Consider the following 19,365-nt stretch of genomic DNA (forward strand, 5'->3'; position numbering starts at 1 on the left):
CTAGTAAGAATGAAAAAAATTTAGTAATTAACTAAACACCTGCAAGGAATATGGTCCCAAAATTTGTGGCAAAATCAATTTCAACTACATGGCAATCCTAGTGAAGCTGATAAAGAAAAGCTAATTCACTTTGGTCTCTAAGTAAGAGAATCAAATTTTACAGGTAAAATGATGAATAGCTGAAAGAGGTTAAATTGAAGTTTTTGGAGAAAAAGTAGAGGCCCTTAAATACTGACTCCAATATTTAAAACTACTTAGGCATTCAAACTTGGAAACTATCACTTTTTATAGGGGAAAAACTCCCACTGTAGTTATCTATTAAGCTCAGTGGTGTAACTGGGAACCTTTTTTCTGAGTTGGGGACATTTTGGGTAGTGCTCTGAAATGGCAAGACAGTAAAAAAAGTTGATGGCTGCTGGGAATCTATTTTGTAAGTAGATTGTCTTCAAACTGTAGGGGCTAACTGGGGGCTCAACGGTTCAGCTGTCTTGAAATTGAATAGGGAAGTGGAACGAAGGTAGATTTATTTGGAGAAAACAAAGGAAGCAGGACGAGTAGAGAACATGCAGTCAGAGCAGTCAGGTGATGATCTTTCAGGCTTAGTTGAAATAGATTAATATTTTTTATCTGACATGAGTATTTCAAGGGAGCAATGCACTTGCAGCATTCTCAGGCAGCATTTTGAACTGAATGAGGATTGGGGTGGGAGTTAACCTACATTAATAATTGTTATTTGGAAGAACAGGGGGGAAATAATAATTAAAAAAAGACACTGTGATTCTGAAACAGGCACATGAAGGGAGAATGGGAAAGAAATGTGAGCAGAGGGTGGTGGTATTGGAAAGGATTCCTTATATTTTCTATTTGAGAAGTGGCTTGCAGAGAATAAGAATATTCTGCAGGGATAAGAAATGAGGCTGAGGACAGTATTTGTGTCCAAAGTCCTGATCATAGAACTGTTTTCCTCTCATGTCACTAATCTTCTTAATTATACCAAACAGACATCTTTCACCTTCCATCTGTTTGAAAGTATGAGAATAAACTACTTTTTCATTCTTAATTTTTTTTTAAATTATGGCTCTTGGCTTATTTTGTCTTACATCTGCTTTATGTACACATACACATGTGACAGAAATATCTCAGAACTAACCTTTCCTGGCAGCGCTTAACTTGATGGACTAATCTCTACAGTGGCTGTTATGCAGATCTTGCCATTTGCAAAGCTTGAGTGGTTTCTTAAATGATGTTCACTCTGAGAAGTATGGACTATCTGTCAACTGCCACCTTTTGGGGGAAGTTATAGGAGAGGAAGAACTCATCACTCTATATACACATTTCAAAAACAACCATCCTGTGCTGACTCCTGAAAACAAAGTTATATTTTGTCATAGTGTCTGAGTTGTATCTTCAAATTTTGATTATATACAAAAACATTTTGAATATAAACCAATGACTCAAGTTGAGTAGTTGCCAACAACTTTTGAGCAAGTTGTGAATATGCAACAAGAAATGCCATGTGATATTTTGATTGCAAGACACACATAAAATTGTCCTTGAAAAATCAATACATAGGATTTGTGAGTGCCTTTAGTAATATTAAGGGCTTCCCTTGTGGCTCAGCTGGTCAAGAAACTGCCTGCAATGGGGGAGACCTGGGTTCAATCCCTGGATTGGGAAAGGCTACCCACGACAGTATTCTAGCCAGGAGAAATCCATGGATTGTTATAGTCCATGGGGTTGCAAAGAGTCGGACACAACTGAGCAACTTTCACTTTCACAGTAATATTAAAGACTGCTACTAATATTTAATAATACTCAATCTTTTTTTGATATAAACAATACAAGCTAAACCTAATTTACTTACAACTGTATAAAACATTGAACAAATCTTTCTACAAATCACAGATGACCATAGGAATGGAATTTATTTTCTGTAGTAGATCTTTTTTGTATACTTTATCTATCTATCTATCTATCTATCTATCTATCTATCTATCTATCTATCTGTGCAGAGTATTACCCCACTGTAGATGGACTAGGGATAGCAGTAACTCTTTTACACCAACCTGAGTTCAAAGTTCCAACTCTGCTACTGCGGTCTTTGACAAATTCACTTTTCTAAGTGTCATCTTTTTTTCTAAGTAGAAAAATAAATATTTTGTCTATAAATCATCATGTAAAATAGTTGTGGCTAGCAGTTTGGGAATTCAAAATTTTCATTTTAGAAAATAAATATGATATATATGCTATACTTATATAACTACACCCATGGGGACTGAGGCAACATCTCAAAATCAGACATTAACACTTTTGCAGTGGAAACTTTGAATGTTCACACTAGGTGGGATAAAGACCATCAAATAGTCCCACATTAGCAGAGGTAAGGTTTTACAGACAAAAATTACAAAAACAGAAAACTTCTGATTTTCAAAATTTGTGATGGTTTTTAGAATTGTAAATGAGGGACTGTGAGTCTGTAACATCTACTGTAAAGGCTTGTTGTGAGGAATAAATGAAAAATGCATTTAAAGTGATAATCACGTGACAAGAGTCCAAAAAAGTAAGACTATTATTGAGTTACTGACGACGGCTCCTTCACAAATGATGGGACACTATAACGTCTGTGACTGGAAGTTGCTCTCAAAGCAAAGTTAATATGTCTGGTCTGATTCTAGGGCTTGCATCTCCATTAACACCAAAGGGCTAACTGAGCAGTTACCTTAGATATCCAAGTTATTTAAATGTGAAAGAACCAAAGGATAATTTAAAATAAATTTCTTATGCATGCAAATCCTTCTTCTGATTATTAGGCATACATTCAATATGTATAGTTGGTTCTGCTGTAGCTGTTTTGAAAATATGCTTGTGCTCTGACACCATTTATACATCAGGGAACAATTTCAGCATAATGTGCATTTTACATTTATGAGATTTCATCCAAATGCAACATTAGGTGAACACAGAAAACTGCACACAGGTGAACCAAGCCATGGGGTACACAAAACACACACATCACTCAAGAACAATGGGCCACAGACATCCACATCTGATGTTACACATTTCTACCTGATTTAGATCACCCACTGGCCTGCCATCATTTCATTTTAACCCATACGCTGCAACTCTCTTACACCCATTTCCACGAGCAAACTTCACTACTTTTCCAAGGCAAAGCACCTTAATTATAGTAGCATTTATGCATTTCTTAAACATTTAATTAGGTTTTGGCGTTTACTGTGCCAATGACAAAGTTTTTGAGTGTGGTACCCTTAACTCCATTTGCCTGGTAAGCCCTGTGTCTTCATCACACAAATTTGGCATAGCTCAGTGATTCTGAGAAACATGTATGGCCTGTTATAGCAGAGCTGTCATTCATCATACATGGTATGTACTATACCTACCTCCTGGCATGTAAACAAAGTTAATACAATATCCAGGCACATGAGAACAAGTATTCCAACTAATTTACAAAAGTAGGAAAGTATAATAAAAACTTATTTGTATTATGCTACTTTACAAAAACCAAACTTAAGTCTTAACTTAGTAAAAATGAAAGACTGGTGGAATTAGCATTAATGTGTGAGAGTGTTTGTTTCAAACTGGCAAGTAATTTTAATGAATATAGTTTCAACTCTATTCTATAATGTTCTGTTAATTTTAGTCATTATCAATCCCTACATTTTTGCTCAAAGTATGTTCTTAGGGGTATCACTTAGTTCAGTCGCTCAGTCATATCCGACTCTTTGTGACCCCATGAACTGCAGACACCAGGCCTCCCTGTCCATCACTAACTCCCAGAGTCTACCCAAACCCATGTCCACTGAGTTGGTGATGCCATCCAACCATCTTATCCTCTGTCATCCCCTTCTTCTCCTGCCCCTAATCCCTCCCAGCATCAGGATGTTTTCAAATGGGTCAGCTCTTCGCATCAGGTAGCCGAAGTATTGAAGTTTCAGCTTCAACATCAGTCCTTCCAATGAATACCCAGAACTGGTCTCCTTTAGGATGGACCATTTGGATCTTGCTGCAGTCCACGGGACTCTCAAGAGTCTTCTCCAACACCACAGTTCAAAAGCATCAATTCTTCGGCACTCAGCTTTCTTCACAGCCCAACTCTCACATCCATACGACTACTGGAAAAACCATAGCCTTGACTAGACGAACATTTGTTGGCAAAGCAATGTCTCTGCTTTTCAATATGCTATCTAGGTTGGTCACAAGTTTCCTTCCAAGGAGTAAGCTTCTTTTAATTTCATGGCTGCAATCACCATCTGCAGTGATTTTGGAGCCCAGAAAAATAAAGTCTGACACTGTTTTCACTGTTTCCCCATCTATTTCCCATGAAGTGATGGGACCAGATGCCATGATCTTCGTTTTCTGAATATTGAGCTTTAAGCCAACTTTTTCACTCTCTTCTTTCACTTTCATCAAGAGGCTTTTTAGCTCCTCTTCACTTTCTGCCATAAGGGTGGTGTCATCTGCATATCTGAGGTGTTTGCTATTTCTCCTGGCAATCTTGATTCTAGCTTGTGCTTCTTCCAGTCCAGCGTTTCTCATGATGTACTCTGCATATAAGTTAAATAAGCAGGGTGACAATATACAGCCTTGACGTACTCCTTTTCCTATTTGGAACCAGTCTGTTGTTCCATGTCCAGTTTTAACTGTTGCTTCCTGACCTGCATACAGGTTTCTCAAGAGGCAGGTCAGGTGGTCTGGTATTCCCATCTCTTTCAGAATTTTCCACAGTTTATTGTGATCCACACACAAAGGGTGCAGACAATGTCCTGGAAGGCTGCTGCTTCCCACTCTTCTTTGACACGGAGCCCTCTTCTTGGCAGGGTATCCAGCTGAGCCATGTTCTGTGGACTATACTTTGGACATCATGACGCAGAGATTATACTGACTACTCCTAAATATTCTCAGAAATCGTGTGCAGTGTTAGTCAAAAGAAACAGCATCATTTGGGTTTCTCTCTGATCTTTGACTTGCTTCATGAAGATTATTTGCTACCAATTGTCACTAAAGAGCAATCTATCTGCGATAGCAGTATTTATGAAATTCACACTTAAGAGATTTTACAAAGATGCCCAAGCTGCTTTCAAATGAGAATAAAAAAGTAAACTGCAAAACAAATCAGATGATACTTTTTTTAAAAAAAATAAAACAAGTATAGAGGCTTGAATATAAAGAAATGACTTGGCAGCATACCTTAACTATTAGCAGTGGTTACAACTGGGAACATTGGTAGAGGGTGGTTGAGAGGAGGAGGAAGCATATTTGTATTGTTTATGGAAAAAAATATTACCTTTTAACAAAAATAAATTATTTTAGTTAAAAATCAATCTATGGTGTTGGGATAGTGGTCAGCCTTAGAGGGAGGTGGGATATGAGAGAGGCTTCTAGGATTCTGATAATTCTCTATTCTTTGATCTCAGGGCTGGTTACACAGGTGTGTTTATTCTGTGAAAATTCACTGAGTCATATGTTTATGATCAGTCTATCTTCTACATAAAGTTTATTTAAAAATTGCTTTCTAGTGACTTATTAATTATAGCATCTTATTTTAGTTTAAATGCATGTAGTTTTTCCTTATTCATATATCCAAAAGTCCTTATTCATATATTCAACAGGTTTCTTTTCCCACATTCATTACAATTTATTCCCTCTAATTTCTCCTTTATGTGGTTGTAATGCAAAGGTAGTGTTAGGAACTTTTATGGAAGGTGAAATCCCTAGTCGATAAAAGTGGCATATAAGAAAATCACTCATGTCTTATGGTATGAGGTGGACCACGAGGTAGGGTTATTTAATCCTGCTAGCTAGCCATTCATCAGTACGTGGTAAAAAGATTTCTTTTGAAACCTTATAATTACCTAAGAAAAATGGAAAGGAATAATAAAGAGGCCAATGTAGGCAACACAATCAAAGTCCTAATGACAAAGGGAAAACAAAAATTGTCTATGTTTGTTCTCCCTACAATACATCCTGTGTGTACTTTGATGAATATGGAATTATACGGGTCACAGTGGGAAGAAACTTCAAAGATCATTATTCCATCTCACACTCTTCCAATTAGATTTTGATTTGAAAAACATGATCAACAACTAAAAGGCCTAAAATATGCAGCTGATTGTTAAATGGCTGTTTGCTTAGATGGGATAGTTCCTAAGCCATATGAAATTAAAAGTGCACTTAACCAAATACTTATAATCAGAAGATAAACAGGCCAAACAAGGCAGGTGAACAAGGACATAAGATTAAGTTGCAGCTCCATGTACTTCCTATCACAGAAAAAATGATTAAAACATGTTCCCATTATCATTAAGAAACCTATAGATTATTCTCAGACTTGGTTCTAGTGCTGCTTATCTTGGACTAATTTGAAATACAAATATACAAAATTGACAGTTTATGAAAAGTAGTAGTTTAAGGTGTGTAAGGGAAGATCCCCAAGAGAAGGGCATGCAAACCACTCACGCACACATGCACGCAAGGGGTAGTCAGTCATGAGACAGAAAAGGAGGCATGATAAAGTTTACATATTTAATATATCAAGTAGCAAGAGACAATATTAGTATTTTATTAATGAACACTATTTAAATAATATTTACAACAGCTTTATCGGCACATATATGTACATTTGTACATCTAAATATGTTTGGAAAGAAAGGTCAGATATATGATTAAAACAATGTCAGACCAAATAAATCCTGGGTCATAATTTTATCACTCCTAAATTCTCATTTTAAAAAACCAGTAAGGGAAATTTAACTCTATTATTTTCTAAAATGTTCTAATCAACTTGCAGCATAGTAAAACTGAGCTGCCACCACACTGACTCAGGAATTTTAAAGGGAAGCAAATATTTTGGAAATGCAAAACATACCTTTTATCTTGAAATTTTATATTTGCTTAGAATACAAAAGCACAAAACCAAAGGAATTTCATTTTTTGCTTGCTAAAGGTATTTGAGTACACCTAGTTTTTAAGATGGTCTTCTTTCAAAGAGTTTAAACAAGTTCCTGAAAGGGTCCTGGCAAAAAACTTTTAAAAGCAGACTCCTCGATTTTTTTTCCCTTGATTTCGAAGAGGCTTATCTTAGATTTCCTTTTGAAATACTTCTTCCAAACTTTCTAACCATGCTCGGCTTTATTTTATGGATGTTTCTTTTATAGTCTAGAGAAGAAATAGAGAGATATATAAATATTGTAAAAGTATAATTCAAAAAGAATTTTCACCATTCACTAAACTTCACAGTTGGTAATTAATGATTTAAAGTATAACACCAACAAAGGAACATTAATACTTTGGCTTGAAAGTAGAAATAGATTTCTCTATATTACAGACTGAAGTGCAGAGGTAACATATGCCCCGCCCATTCCCCAAAGTCAGCAAGTGAAGTCAGTGAAAAAACTCTCACATTTACTTCTGTTCTTTTTGAACTAGGAGAGACTACTATGAGCACAGTTCCCTTTCTTTTGTGCACCATCAAATTTTTTTTTCATTCTTTGGATTACTTCCCTGGACTTTGAAAGTTCTGTATTTTTCTAACTTAGAAGTATCACTGGAATCAGCACTTCTTAATGTGCTGATCCTGATCCCATAGTCCTTTTTCCTTCCACTGCTACCTCACAAATGGGTTCCATTTCTTTATGCCCCTCTTCTGGCTCTTTATCAGTGTTCACAATGATTCTCTACCCAATGTAGTGTTGTTACAACTGGAGGGCACTGACTTCTTTATGGGTCTGACTAATCAGTCATTTTCTTGGTCACATTAGGTTTTAGTTTTAGGGGCACATATTCTCTCGACACTTCTTGTTTCTCTCAATGCTCAGTAAACAGAGTTAAGGTCATTTTCACTGATGCGTCCCTTTTTTTTTTTTTCCTTGGTACTCTGTTAGTTGGAGAAGTCAGTTGCACAGCTTCTAAGGAAGGCAGCCCTGGTTCTCTCTTACTTCTTTAGTAATTTCTAATGTGTATTTGGGAATTTTCACTTGGATATCCTAATGGACACAAACCATTCAGTACGTGTGGGTGTGCTCAGTCACATCCAACTCTTTGTGACCCCATGGACTGTAGCCCACCAGGCTCCTCTGTCCATGGAATTTTCCAGGCAAGGATACTGAAGTGGGTTGCCACTTCCTATTCCAGGGAATCTTCTCGACTAGGGGATGGAACCTGGGTTACCTGCATTAGCAGGTGGATTCTTTACCACTAGCGTTACCTAGGAAGCCCACATAAACCACTTGAAGTTGTGTTAGTTGCTCAGTCATGTCTGACTCTTTGCAACCCCAGGGACTATAGCCTGCCAGGCTCCTCTGCCCATAGGGTTTTCCAGGCAAGAATACTGAAGTGGGTTGCCATTCCCTTTTCCAGGGGATCTTCCTGAGCCAGGGATTGAACCTGAGTCTCCTGTATTGCAGGCAGATTCTTTACCATCTGACTACCAGGGACCTTCACTTTAATACCCTTTTCTAAGGGCTCTGTTATTCTTAAATAAGACATAATTATTTCCCCTTTGGCAAGTACTGTAGTTTAGTATTCTCTCTTACTGTTCTCTCATCTCTCTTTACGCATAAGACACTTGATGCATTTTATAGTATTCTTAGAAAATAAGCATATTAGGAAACCCAGATCTCTATTATTTGACAATTATCATAAATTTATTATTTAGTTGTAGAATTATGACTTCCTGGAGAATTTTTTCAGGAGACCAAAGGGACTATACATATCTACCCCACCTGCATATACACACTATTAAACATTACTAAATATGGAATGCTAAATCAAATAGTCACAGTAAATTTTTCTTTTCAGGACTTCACTGATTTTTAAATTTGCATGAAAGACATTTCCACTAAACTTAAGGAACTCCTTGTGGCCACCACAAGAAGTAATGATTTATCAATGCAGCCTGACAACGCTATTGAGAAATTTTATATTACTCCAATGAAAAAGTGTTGACAAGAAAAAAATAAGTTTTCATGTTATTCTCAGTATAATCACTATCTCATGAACTCCCTTTAAAAATTCCAAGTACTATAATCATAAGTTCCTTTAGGGAAGAACCAAACTGAGTCTTAATGATCTCTATATTCATCACAGAACCTAGCACATAGTGAGATTGTAGTAAATAAATACTTCCTAATTGAAGTCTTAGGAACTATAATGTCAGAAAAACGGGTCAGGACACAAAGGCCTAGGAACTGACAGGCACTATATACTCTAGTTTCATGAAGATGCTTTGTTACCATGGACTCATGTCACCTCTGTAAGCAACTGAGGGGATGTTGTCACCAGATGTGGTTGCAAAGAGTTGGACACAACTCAGCACAACACAAGCACAGTCACTGCCATCAGCATTCTTTTCAACTTGCTAACAGGAGTTAAAATATGATTACAACCAGATATAGACTTGAATCTCCCAATAACTGCACAAATGAATCAGAGGCCAAATTACTAAAAATAATAGGCAAAGAGAAAAATTTCAGATACATTTACAGATATAGTTTATCTGTAAACCTATTAAGTAATATAGCTAATTATATCAAATATTAGTTAAATTAATTACCCACCCTTCTGCAATATAAGGCAGTTTCTATAACCAAAAGGGTACAGAATGTAGAATCAGGAGACCCAGTTCTGAGTTCTGGCTCCATCAAGAATCTCTTTGTGGTCTTGGGTAAGTGTGTTTTCTATTTTGTGTCTTAAGTTTTCTTATCTATATCAGGGGTAACCACTCACTATGTAATAAAGGTGATGAGTATATAAAAGGAGATTCTTATGAAAGCACTGTAAAAATATGTGAAGTTTATACATGTTAGTTAACCATTTATTAAATATCAGAATAAGAGCTGAGACATACCCATAGTTGGTCTGTTTTCTTGTAAGTGCTTATCACTTGAATTATCTTGATGAACACGCTTGGCAGATCCAGAATTTAACTCAGCAGTTAATGAAGTATTTGATGCAGAGCTTCAGGGGAAATTTTTTTTTATTTTAGTAAAGCATTCTTTTATATCTCTAAGTTCAAATACATATTCTATGTAAATTATGATTAAAGAAAAAGTGAAATACTAAACATTATGTTGTAAAATCCCATAGAAGTAACTGGAAATACTAAGTAAATTTTTGGCCCATAGGAGAATTCGGCTGTGTGTGTTTTTAATGTGTAGTCAAATCAGAGATTATGATTAGAGGTATATGTCACAATTCTTTAACAGAACATTTCAGGGTGCTATGTTGAACTGCATGCAAACACTGTTATTCAAAGTGTAGAGATAAGGAGCTCACTCCAAGAGGTGAAACACTAAGCTCAGATTATAATACCTCTAATCTGGGGGATATAAACAAGTGAGATTGTTTGGAAACCTTGTTTTTAAATCAAAGCATGATAATAACTGAGTATCTCTCTCTGATTATTGCAATTATACAAAGCAAAATGAAAAGAATATCAGTCTCATGCTATTAACGGATCAAATTTCTATCTTAATTTGAGTTGACAAATTACTGAGCACCTACTGTGGCTTCATGTCACAAAACACACAAGTGAATTAGGGCATAAACAACCCACGTCCTGAAAATTTACATAATAGATATATGGTGGGGTGGGGGAAAAATATGACACATAAAATAATACAAGACAGAGTAAAAAACAGTCTGGCAGGTTTTCAATGCTGTAGGTTCCTGATTTCAGAAGAAGAAAGAAAAAGGGAAGATTCTGTGGATGGGATGAGTTTAATCTGGGCCCTGAAAAACAGCGATCCAACCCTTCCCAGTCCTACAGAGGTCAAGTTTCAGCAGGCAGCGTTGGAGGTCAAAGTGGAAGATCTCTTTCTACACTGATTCAAATAAGCTAATTTTAGGAACATTTCTTGCAAGTCAAGATATTCTATATCATTTTACAAGTTTATACTAATCTGATTGTCTGTTGGATTAACAATTAGAGACTTTTCCTTAGGGCAACAACTTGTTCTGGGAATCCTAACCATGTGGGAAAGTGATGTGGGTTTATGTCTGTGGAACAGCAGAATATGGGTTAGTTATATGGTCATTCAAAATAGTCAGAAATGGCAATTTAATATGCTAGTAAAGAAAGATGGGTATAAACTCAGTGAATGCTGGGAAAAATAAGTCAGTCTGTGTATCTAAATTTTTTAGAGCCTGTAAGAGAAATGATCATGGTGTTCATAATGGTGATTTACCAACTCTGTTCAATAATGCAAATAATGCCTTCCCAAAATGGTTATAGAGAAGTACCTGCGTTATCAAACTAAATTCAGTTGTAGAAATTTTCTATTCCTAAATGGTACCAAATAAACTAAATTACTATAAATCCATTTTGGATACTAAAGCACACATTTTTGATTTTATATATATATATATTAAAACATATACATTTATAAAATCAAATTCTTTTTTGGTCATTTGGTGATTTTTTATTTCTTCAAGTATAAAGATCAGTGTCATTGGTTACTTTTGATAAAGTTTGTTTTTCCAAACAATTTATGTTAAAGTTGTCTTAATGATTTTATGGTATGATTTTTCACTTTGGCTAGTTCTAGGCCTTTTGTTTTCACTTGAAAATCAGGGTTTTACTTGAGTAAAACTCACATTTCTAGGAATGAAATCAAAGCCTAATAAAATAAGTTATATATTTATATAAAAGTAAAACATTTAAGTATTTTTAGGATTTAGTCAACTAATGAAATATTTGTTATAAATTTCTGTAAGATTTATTTCAGATCATAAGATAAAAAAGCCTAAAATTGTTATAGGTACAAATTCAAATTATTTTAAAGACTATCTTGAGAAGAAACCTAGAGAATATTCTAGTTGTGTGCCAAATATATTTCCATAACTATTAATAAAAGATTAGCTCTTTATTTCTGTACATAGGTAGAATATTTCTGCTTAATAAATGTAATGCATCTCATATTCTTTCAGCTGAGATAATTTCTAATTGTAATCAAAGACTTTTTTCAAAACCAAAAATGTATGCACATGTGAGACCATTTTGAGTGCCAAGAAAGACGGTGGAACAAATAAAAAACCAAGCAACCAACCAGACATAAAGCAAACAAAACCTCAAATTAATAAATATAATTTATAAGTAAAAATTTACATATGTATTTGTATATTTGGCAAATTGATTCAGTTAGTTAAAATAGTCTGTCAGAATGATTAAGAAATGGAAATTATTACATATCTGATATTCTCAATTTAAGTAGTACTAAAAAATTCAGTCTGGTAGGTTTTTGGAATATCCAGTGCTTCTGGATGATAATGTTTTATGTTTTTTTTTTGAAAGAAAAACTGACAAAATAGATAAATAAATAACTATACACATGGAGCCATTCTTTATTTTTAAAAACCATAATGTTATATATGCACATCTAAATATGTACATAAAATTGCTAAGTGGAAAATACCAGAGTTTATTACTCTCAAGCTCATGTAGGTTTAATAGGGGGAAAGGAAGATTTTTTAAAAAAAGTAATTATGTACATTTCTAACATTAATCTCTTTTAACTTTAGTTAATGGCAGGATCTAATTATTGGTACCAGAGGGAATGTACCAGAGCAATTAATAGGCTATGAGAAATCTTACTTTATTTGTCCTTTAATATTATTTCACAATATTAGATGTTTGTGTGGAAGCCCTTTAATTTATCTAAACCCACTCCAAATACACCATTTATATACCTGGATATTTCTTGAAAAATCATTTCATTTTGATAATGTCTATGTTTGCATTTAAGTTATTCTTAGCTATAAACTTTTGTTAGATTTGAGTTTAAACAGCAGGGCATGTTACCAGTGAAGAACAAGTAAAGTCTCCAGCACTAATTAATGAAAAGAATAACATGACTGACATAATAAAAGTTAGTGAGAAGATGGATAAAACAGATGATGGTGGTTAGCTAGGCTCAGTAAATGATTGATTCCTATATATAACAAATTGCACAATTCAAATTAGTGACATAGCAAAATACAAGATTGTAACTGTCATGGATAATCAGAGACATTCAGGAAAAATCAATCCATGAAATTTAAACATAAACATTCCAAGACTCTACTGTACTCTGGAGAAGAAAGAACAGATGTTGGATGAAACTATGAGATCACACTCTATGCGGCACAAATGAATAGGCTATTTGTAAATTTGTTAACATTAGCCCAGATGATAACAGGTCCACAGTGGAAAAAAGGAAACTTAAAAAAAAAGTTATCTTAAGATTGTATACTCTTCTTTCCATAATCACATACTAAAGAAAAAGAGTTAAAGCAAATCAGATCCATTTTACAATTTAACCACTCACTGTATCTTTTCTTGAATTCAGTGTTCTAGGATATAAAGAATATATAATGAACTTCATGTCATATAACAGTATATTTAAGATATTCTTCCCTGTCTTTAATTTTTAGCTGCTTTACTGCTATTTACCTGGGTATGTTGCTTTGTATTAATGCTGCCTGCAGTTTGCAGTGCTTCTTGAGCCTATGTTCTCTTATCTTTGGTCAGTTTTGGAAAATTATTAGCTAGCATCATTTCAAATACTAGTTTTTTTTTGTTACTTTTTTTTCTCATTTCTTTCTGGGACTCAAAATGTATACATGCTAGGTCGGTGTACCATAGATCTCTTTTTTGCTCTTCTCTGTATTTTAATCTTTTTATTCTTTTGTACATTAGTTTGGACATCTTTTTATTAACCTATCGTCTTTAATGAAACCTATCTTTTTTTAATGAAAGTTCACTAAACTTTCTTCTGCCATATCTAATTTGTTAAATTGATTTATTGTGTTGCAATTTCAGTAAATTCTATTTTTCAGCTCTAGAATATCCATTTGATTCATTGTAATAGAATCCAGTTCTCTGGGAAATTATCTGTTTTATTGAACTTAATCACAACTAAATTTAAGTCCCTATCAGATAATTTCAGTATCTTCATTACTACTTCTCTGTTTTTTTCTCTTGATTTTCAGTCATTTTGTCCTGTCTCCTGGCATATTTGGTAACTTTTGCTTAAGTGGTAAACACTGCATATGAAAAACTGGAGAGGCTGGAGATCATATATTCTTCAGAGATTATTAATTTTCTTCTGGCAAGTGGGCAGAGAAGGAATTCAACTGGTCTAGATCTGTTTCAGGTTTTCAAGAACCAGTCTATTTCCAGTTTGCCCTACTCCTACCTAGAGCATAGGCCTTCAAAGATTTCAAATAACACCCTGGGTGTTTAATGGGGCTTCTTCTCATGATGATCCCTAAACGGTAATTTTTGTATCCTGGCCCCATGAGAAGATCAAAACCTTGTTTATTACTTTAGCCTTTTGGTAGCCACTTTTAGCTTGGTTTCTTGGTCTTTTATTCCATGGAGTTTAGAAACTGGTAAATATGCTGTAGGCAAAAGTTACACAGGATAATTTTGCTTCCCTAGCTCAGAGAGGTGCTGATAGCACTAGGCTTCCATTTTCTGCTTGACCTCTATATTTGATGCCATGAATTGAGGAGTTTGATGCAAATGCTAAATGGAAAAAAGAGGCAGAGAAAGTCTAGTTCTCCACAAGTTGTTTTCCATTTTTCTGGGATCTTAGACTCCCAGGTCCTGGTTGTGTTGGTTGTTCCCCAGGGCTTTCAATCAGCTACTGGTTGAATTTCACTAGCTTTTATAATTGCTCCTGATGGAAAGCCAGGTCTGATATAAGCTACAATGTCACAGCCAGAAACAAAAGTTTATTCACTTATCACATTTTAACCAGATATCAAAATCCATTAAAACATTATAATTTTAGGACTGAAGAAATTCAGTAATGTCTAAAGGGAAAAATACCAAATGAGTAAAAGTTGTCAACTGAAAAAACTTAAAATAACTTTTTTGAAGGCCAGAAGATATTTAAATTTATTTTAAATAATCTGAAACATGGAACATCTTACGCAAATATCAAATGAAATATTTGGGCTTTATCAAGATCTTTGATAATATAAAAGTAGTGCCACATTCAGAGCAACTTATTATATGTATGCTCACATGTGAATTGACAGTCTAATTTAAATAAAAAGAGCTGTAGGAAACAATGTGTAAAGATGATCTTACATACACACAAAGATCAAAACAGTTTATATTTAAATGTACCTTACTAGTTTCCGTTTCCTTCTGGCAGCAGCAGTCATTGCCATGTAGGATGGTTCTATGCTTGGTATAGGCAGAGGATGTTTGGTTGAGATTGAAGAAGGGGCAAGCCTGTATATTAAATAATGAAAAATAGAGTAATTTTGACTTGTACTATGGAGAAAAAATGGGGCATATACTCCCATAATTTGCACAGCACCTTGCATTAATTGATAAAGGAAAACACTGTTCGATACTATAACCTTTCTTTGATTGCCTGAGGTTTTCTTTTCTCTTTTTTTAATACCACAGATGGACATCAAGAGATTTCTGCAGCCCCACAGCATAGAAAAGTGAAGGTATCATTCTTCCCATAGTTAGATTAACTGTGAATATACAGATTAAGTGAGAAGGATATGTTTTTGCTTGGATGACATGTAGTCAACCATACCTTATGACTATTTCAGAGCAAGCTGAGAGGCTTGTTAATATCAATCGAAACTGTGGTATTTCTTTTAGTGAAGATATTAATGAATAATAATAAACACTTGATAATCCACCATTGATAGTTTGTAATATCTAATGCTGAAGTATGAAGAACAAAATAAATATATCTTAAGGTTTTCTCTAGCCTAATGAGGGCCAATCAACGTAAGCTTTAAAATTAAAGACTTCACAATATTGTGTTAGTGGATTAATATTTAGAATGACAAATGAGATTTAATGAAGGTAAAACACTGACTTTTGTAATCAAGATAGCATACTTCATCTATGAAATAGATCTTAAATATAGCTACAGAACAAAAAGAAAGCCAATAGTTTAAAGGCTATATAAATAAAGAAGAATTGGCAAATACTCCTTTGTACCTTTGCAAAATGTTATTGTTTGGTAGGGATTCTTGTTCAGGTAGTTCACTTTCCAAGCTTCTGGTATCTTCACATATAAGAAATGTAGACTTTAAATCCTCCTGTCCATGTTCTTTTCTCATGCTGAGAGGGATATCTACTTCATACAACATTTTCAAAGAATTATCACTGTTTATATTTGAGCTGATGGTCTGAAAACTGGTAGTATGTAATGGTTTTAATAAGGTCCCTGTAGATGGATTTTGATAAGTTTTTCTACAATTTTCTGGAGTATACACAATGGGCTGAAGGTCTTTGCTGAGGGAATCATTAAGCTGCATATTTTCAGACTCTACAGACGTTTGGGTATGTTTTATGTTCAAGGGAGAAGGCATTAATTTTCTTCGGGTTCTTTTTTGTGAAGGAATTTTAAGCAGATTAGATTCACCTGGAGATGTGCCTGTTCAATAAAATTAAAAAGAAGCTCAATAATGTTGCCTAAATAGTTTTCTAATAACCTTATCAGTTAAAAGAAGAAAAAAACCCTAATAATAAGCATATTCTCTGCTAAATTAATAAAAATTTAAAAGAAAATAAGTCAGAAAGAAAAAAGCTATTGCTAGTAATGTCAATAAACTCATTATAAAGCAATTCTAAAACAGAAAAAAGCACTAAATAGCAATATCAATATGAATTTATAAATATAGCTATCTTGAGATACTGGGCAATTATGACAACAAACTCCAGTAAATGTATACATTTCTCTAAGGATCAGTACTTGACCTTCTAAGTCCATAAGGTTTTTTTCTATGTCTGTGAACCTGTTTCTGTTCTGGATAATCAACAAACAATACAATAACAGAAATAAAAATATATTAGAGGGAACCAATAGCAGAATCAGTGAGGGTGAAGAACAGATAAGTGAATTGGAAGACAGAAAGGTGGAAATAACTAAAGCAGATTAGAATAAAGAAAAAAGAATGAAAAGAAACGAAGACAGTCTTACAGACTCTAGGACAACATTAAGTGGACCAACATTCGAAATACAGGGGTCCCAGAGAAGAAAAGAACAAGAAAGGGTATGAGAACCTATCTGAAGACATTATAGTAGAAAACTTCCCTAACATGGGAAAGGAAATAGCCATCCAAGTCTAGGAAGCCCAGAGAGTCCCAAGCAGGATATACCCATAGAAAAATATGCTAAGACACATAATAATCAAACTAACAAAAATTAAACACAAAGATTAAAGGCAGCAAGGACAAAGCAAAAAATAACATACAAGGGAACCCCCATAAGGCTAACAGCTGATCTTTCAGCAGAAACTGCAGGCCAGAAGGGAATGGCAGGATATACTATAAAGTGATGAAAGGAAGAAACTTAGAACCAAGATTACTCTACCCAGCAAGGATTTCATTCAGGTTTGATGAAGAAATCAAAAGCTTTACAGATAAAGCAAAAATTAAGAGAATTCAGCATCACCAATCCAGCATTAACAACAAATGCAAAAGAAACTTCTCTAGATAGGAAACACAAGAGAAAGAAAATTCTTATAAAAACAAACCCAAAACAAATACAGTTCAATAATGAACTGTAGCCCATCAGGCTCCTCTGTCCATGGGATTCTCGAGGCAAGAATACTGGAATGAGCTGCCACGCCCTCCTCCAGGGGCTCTTCCTGACCCAGGGACTGAACCTGCGTCTCTTGCATTTCCTGTATTGCAGGCTGATTCTTTACCCACTGAGCCATCCTTAACAATAGTTACCTTAAGTGTAAATGGGTTAAATGCTCCAAAAAACATAGACTGGCTGAGTGTATAAAATAAGACCCTTAAATATGCTGTCTATAAGAGACTCACTTCAGACCTAGGGACACATACAAACTGAAAGTGAAAGGCTGGAACAAGATATTCCATGCAAATAGAAATCAAAAGAAAGCAGGAGTAGCAATACTTGTATCAGATAAAATAGACTTTAAAATAAACAATCATTACAAGAGACAAGGAAGAACACTACGTAATGATCAAGGCCTCAATCCAAGAAGATGTAACGATTATAAATACGTATCATTTTTTATATTCAACATTCAAGTGACAGTATATATTATTTGTCTTCCTCTGATTTACTTCACTTAGTATATAATTGCAAGGTCCATCCATGTTGCTGCAAATGGCATTACTTCATTCTTTTTTTTTTTTTTTTTGAGGATTGCCAACTCTGTTTATTTTATTTATTTATTTTTTTCTTTATAATACTGTATTGGTTTTGCCATACATTGACATGAATCCACCACGGGTGTAAATGCGATCCCAAACATGAACCCACCTCCCACCTCCTTCCCCACAACATCCCTCTGGGTCATCCCCGTGCACCAGCCCCAAGCATGCTGTATCCTGCATCAGACATAGACTGGTGATTCGATTCTTTCATGATAGTATACATGTTTCAATGCCATTCTCCCAAATCATCCCACCCTCTCCCTCTGAGTCCAAAAGTCCGCTATACACATCTGTGTCTTTTTTGCTCTCTTGCATACAGGGTCATCATTGCCATCTTTCTAAATTCCATATATATGTGTTAGTATACTGTATTGGTGTTCTTCTTTCTGGCTTACTTCACTCTGTATAATTGGCTCCAGTTTCATCCATCTCATCAGAACTGATTCAAATGTATTCTTTTTACTCTTATTCTGAGTAACCTCTTGCCACTACTTTCTCAATCACCTGAGTCCCAAATAACTAGATTTTTACCTTTTCCTTGCATTTCCCAACCTTCACCAATCTTGCCTTAGTTAAAACATAATTCTGATCATGCCATTTTCCTGATTAAAAATGTTTAGTAATTTTTAAACAGAAACATACTATACAAAGATTTTTAGTAGGATAATTCTTGTCCCTTGCTCTAATACTTAGAGACAAATGGTTTTGTTTGAACTTAAGTGTGAACTCCCACAATACTAGACATGATTAAATATTTAAGCAAATAGAGATTTCTCACTTTTTTTTAGTGTACAAAATAATGACTTGATTACATAAATAATGATAAACTTGATCAGCTTCAGTGAACTTATGCTGCGTTTAATTTTTTTTTTTCTCCTTTGCCTATTTCATTCTGGTAAACGTCAGGGTGCCTGACACAAAGTAATTCTGCATGAAGTGTGCTGTTAAGGGAAGAAACTATAATGTGTATTTTACAATATAACAATAACTTAAATTACACTGAAAGTTGAATAAAATATGTGCCATGTAAATATTTCAACAAAACAGTTCAAACTTTCAACCAAGTTAAAAAATACAGTTATAACAATCAGCAAGAGTACATGCATTATTCGTATTACATTAGTTGACAATAGACTGCTGTGGCTAGGTTGACAATCACCCTCTAGGAAATACAATTTAAAAACAGGAAGAAA

At 34.6% G+C, this 19,365-nt stretch overlaps 1 protein-coding gene across 1 annotated transcript in view; it reads right to left on the reverse strand.

Moving 5' to 3' along the window:
- Nucleotides 1-7,093: 7,093 nt before the first annotated feature.
- KIF18A (kinesin family member 18A) overlaps nucleotides 7,094-19,365 on the reverse strand; it is a 71,838-nt gene continuing 59,566 nt past the window's right edge. Inside the window, exons 13-16 of the mRNA XM_052653170.1 lie at nucleotides 15,977-16,415; nucleotides 15,134-15,241; nucleotides 9,866-9,975; nucleotides 7,094-7,176 (exon numbers count right to left, since the gene is read on the reverse strand). Coding sequence (XP_052509130.1) covers nucleotides 7,094-7,176; nucleotides 9,866-9,975; nucleotides 15,134-15,241; nucleotides 15,977-16,415 — 740 coding nt within the window. The remainder of the gene's footprint in view (nucleotides 7,177-9,865; nucleotides 9,976-15,133; nucleotides 15,242-15,976; nucleotides 16,416-19,365) is intronic.

The sequence above is a fragment of the Budorcas taxicolor genome, chromosome 15 (assembly GCF_023091745.1).
Source record: "Budorcas taxicolor isolate Tak-1 chromosome 15, Takin1.1, whole genome shotgun sequence".
Taxonomy (NCBI): domain Eukaryota; kingdom Metazoa; phylum Chordata; class Mammalia; order Artiodactyla; family Bovidae; genus Budorcas; species Budorcas taxicolor.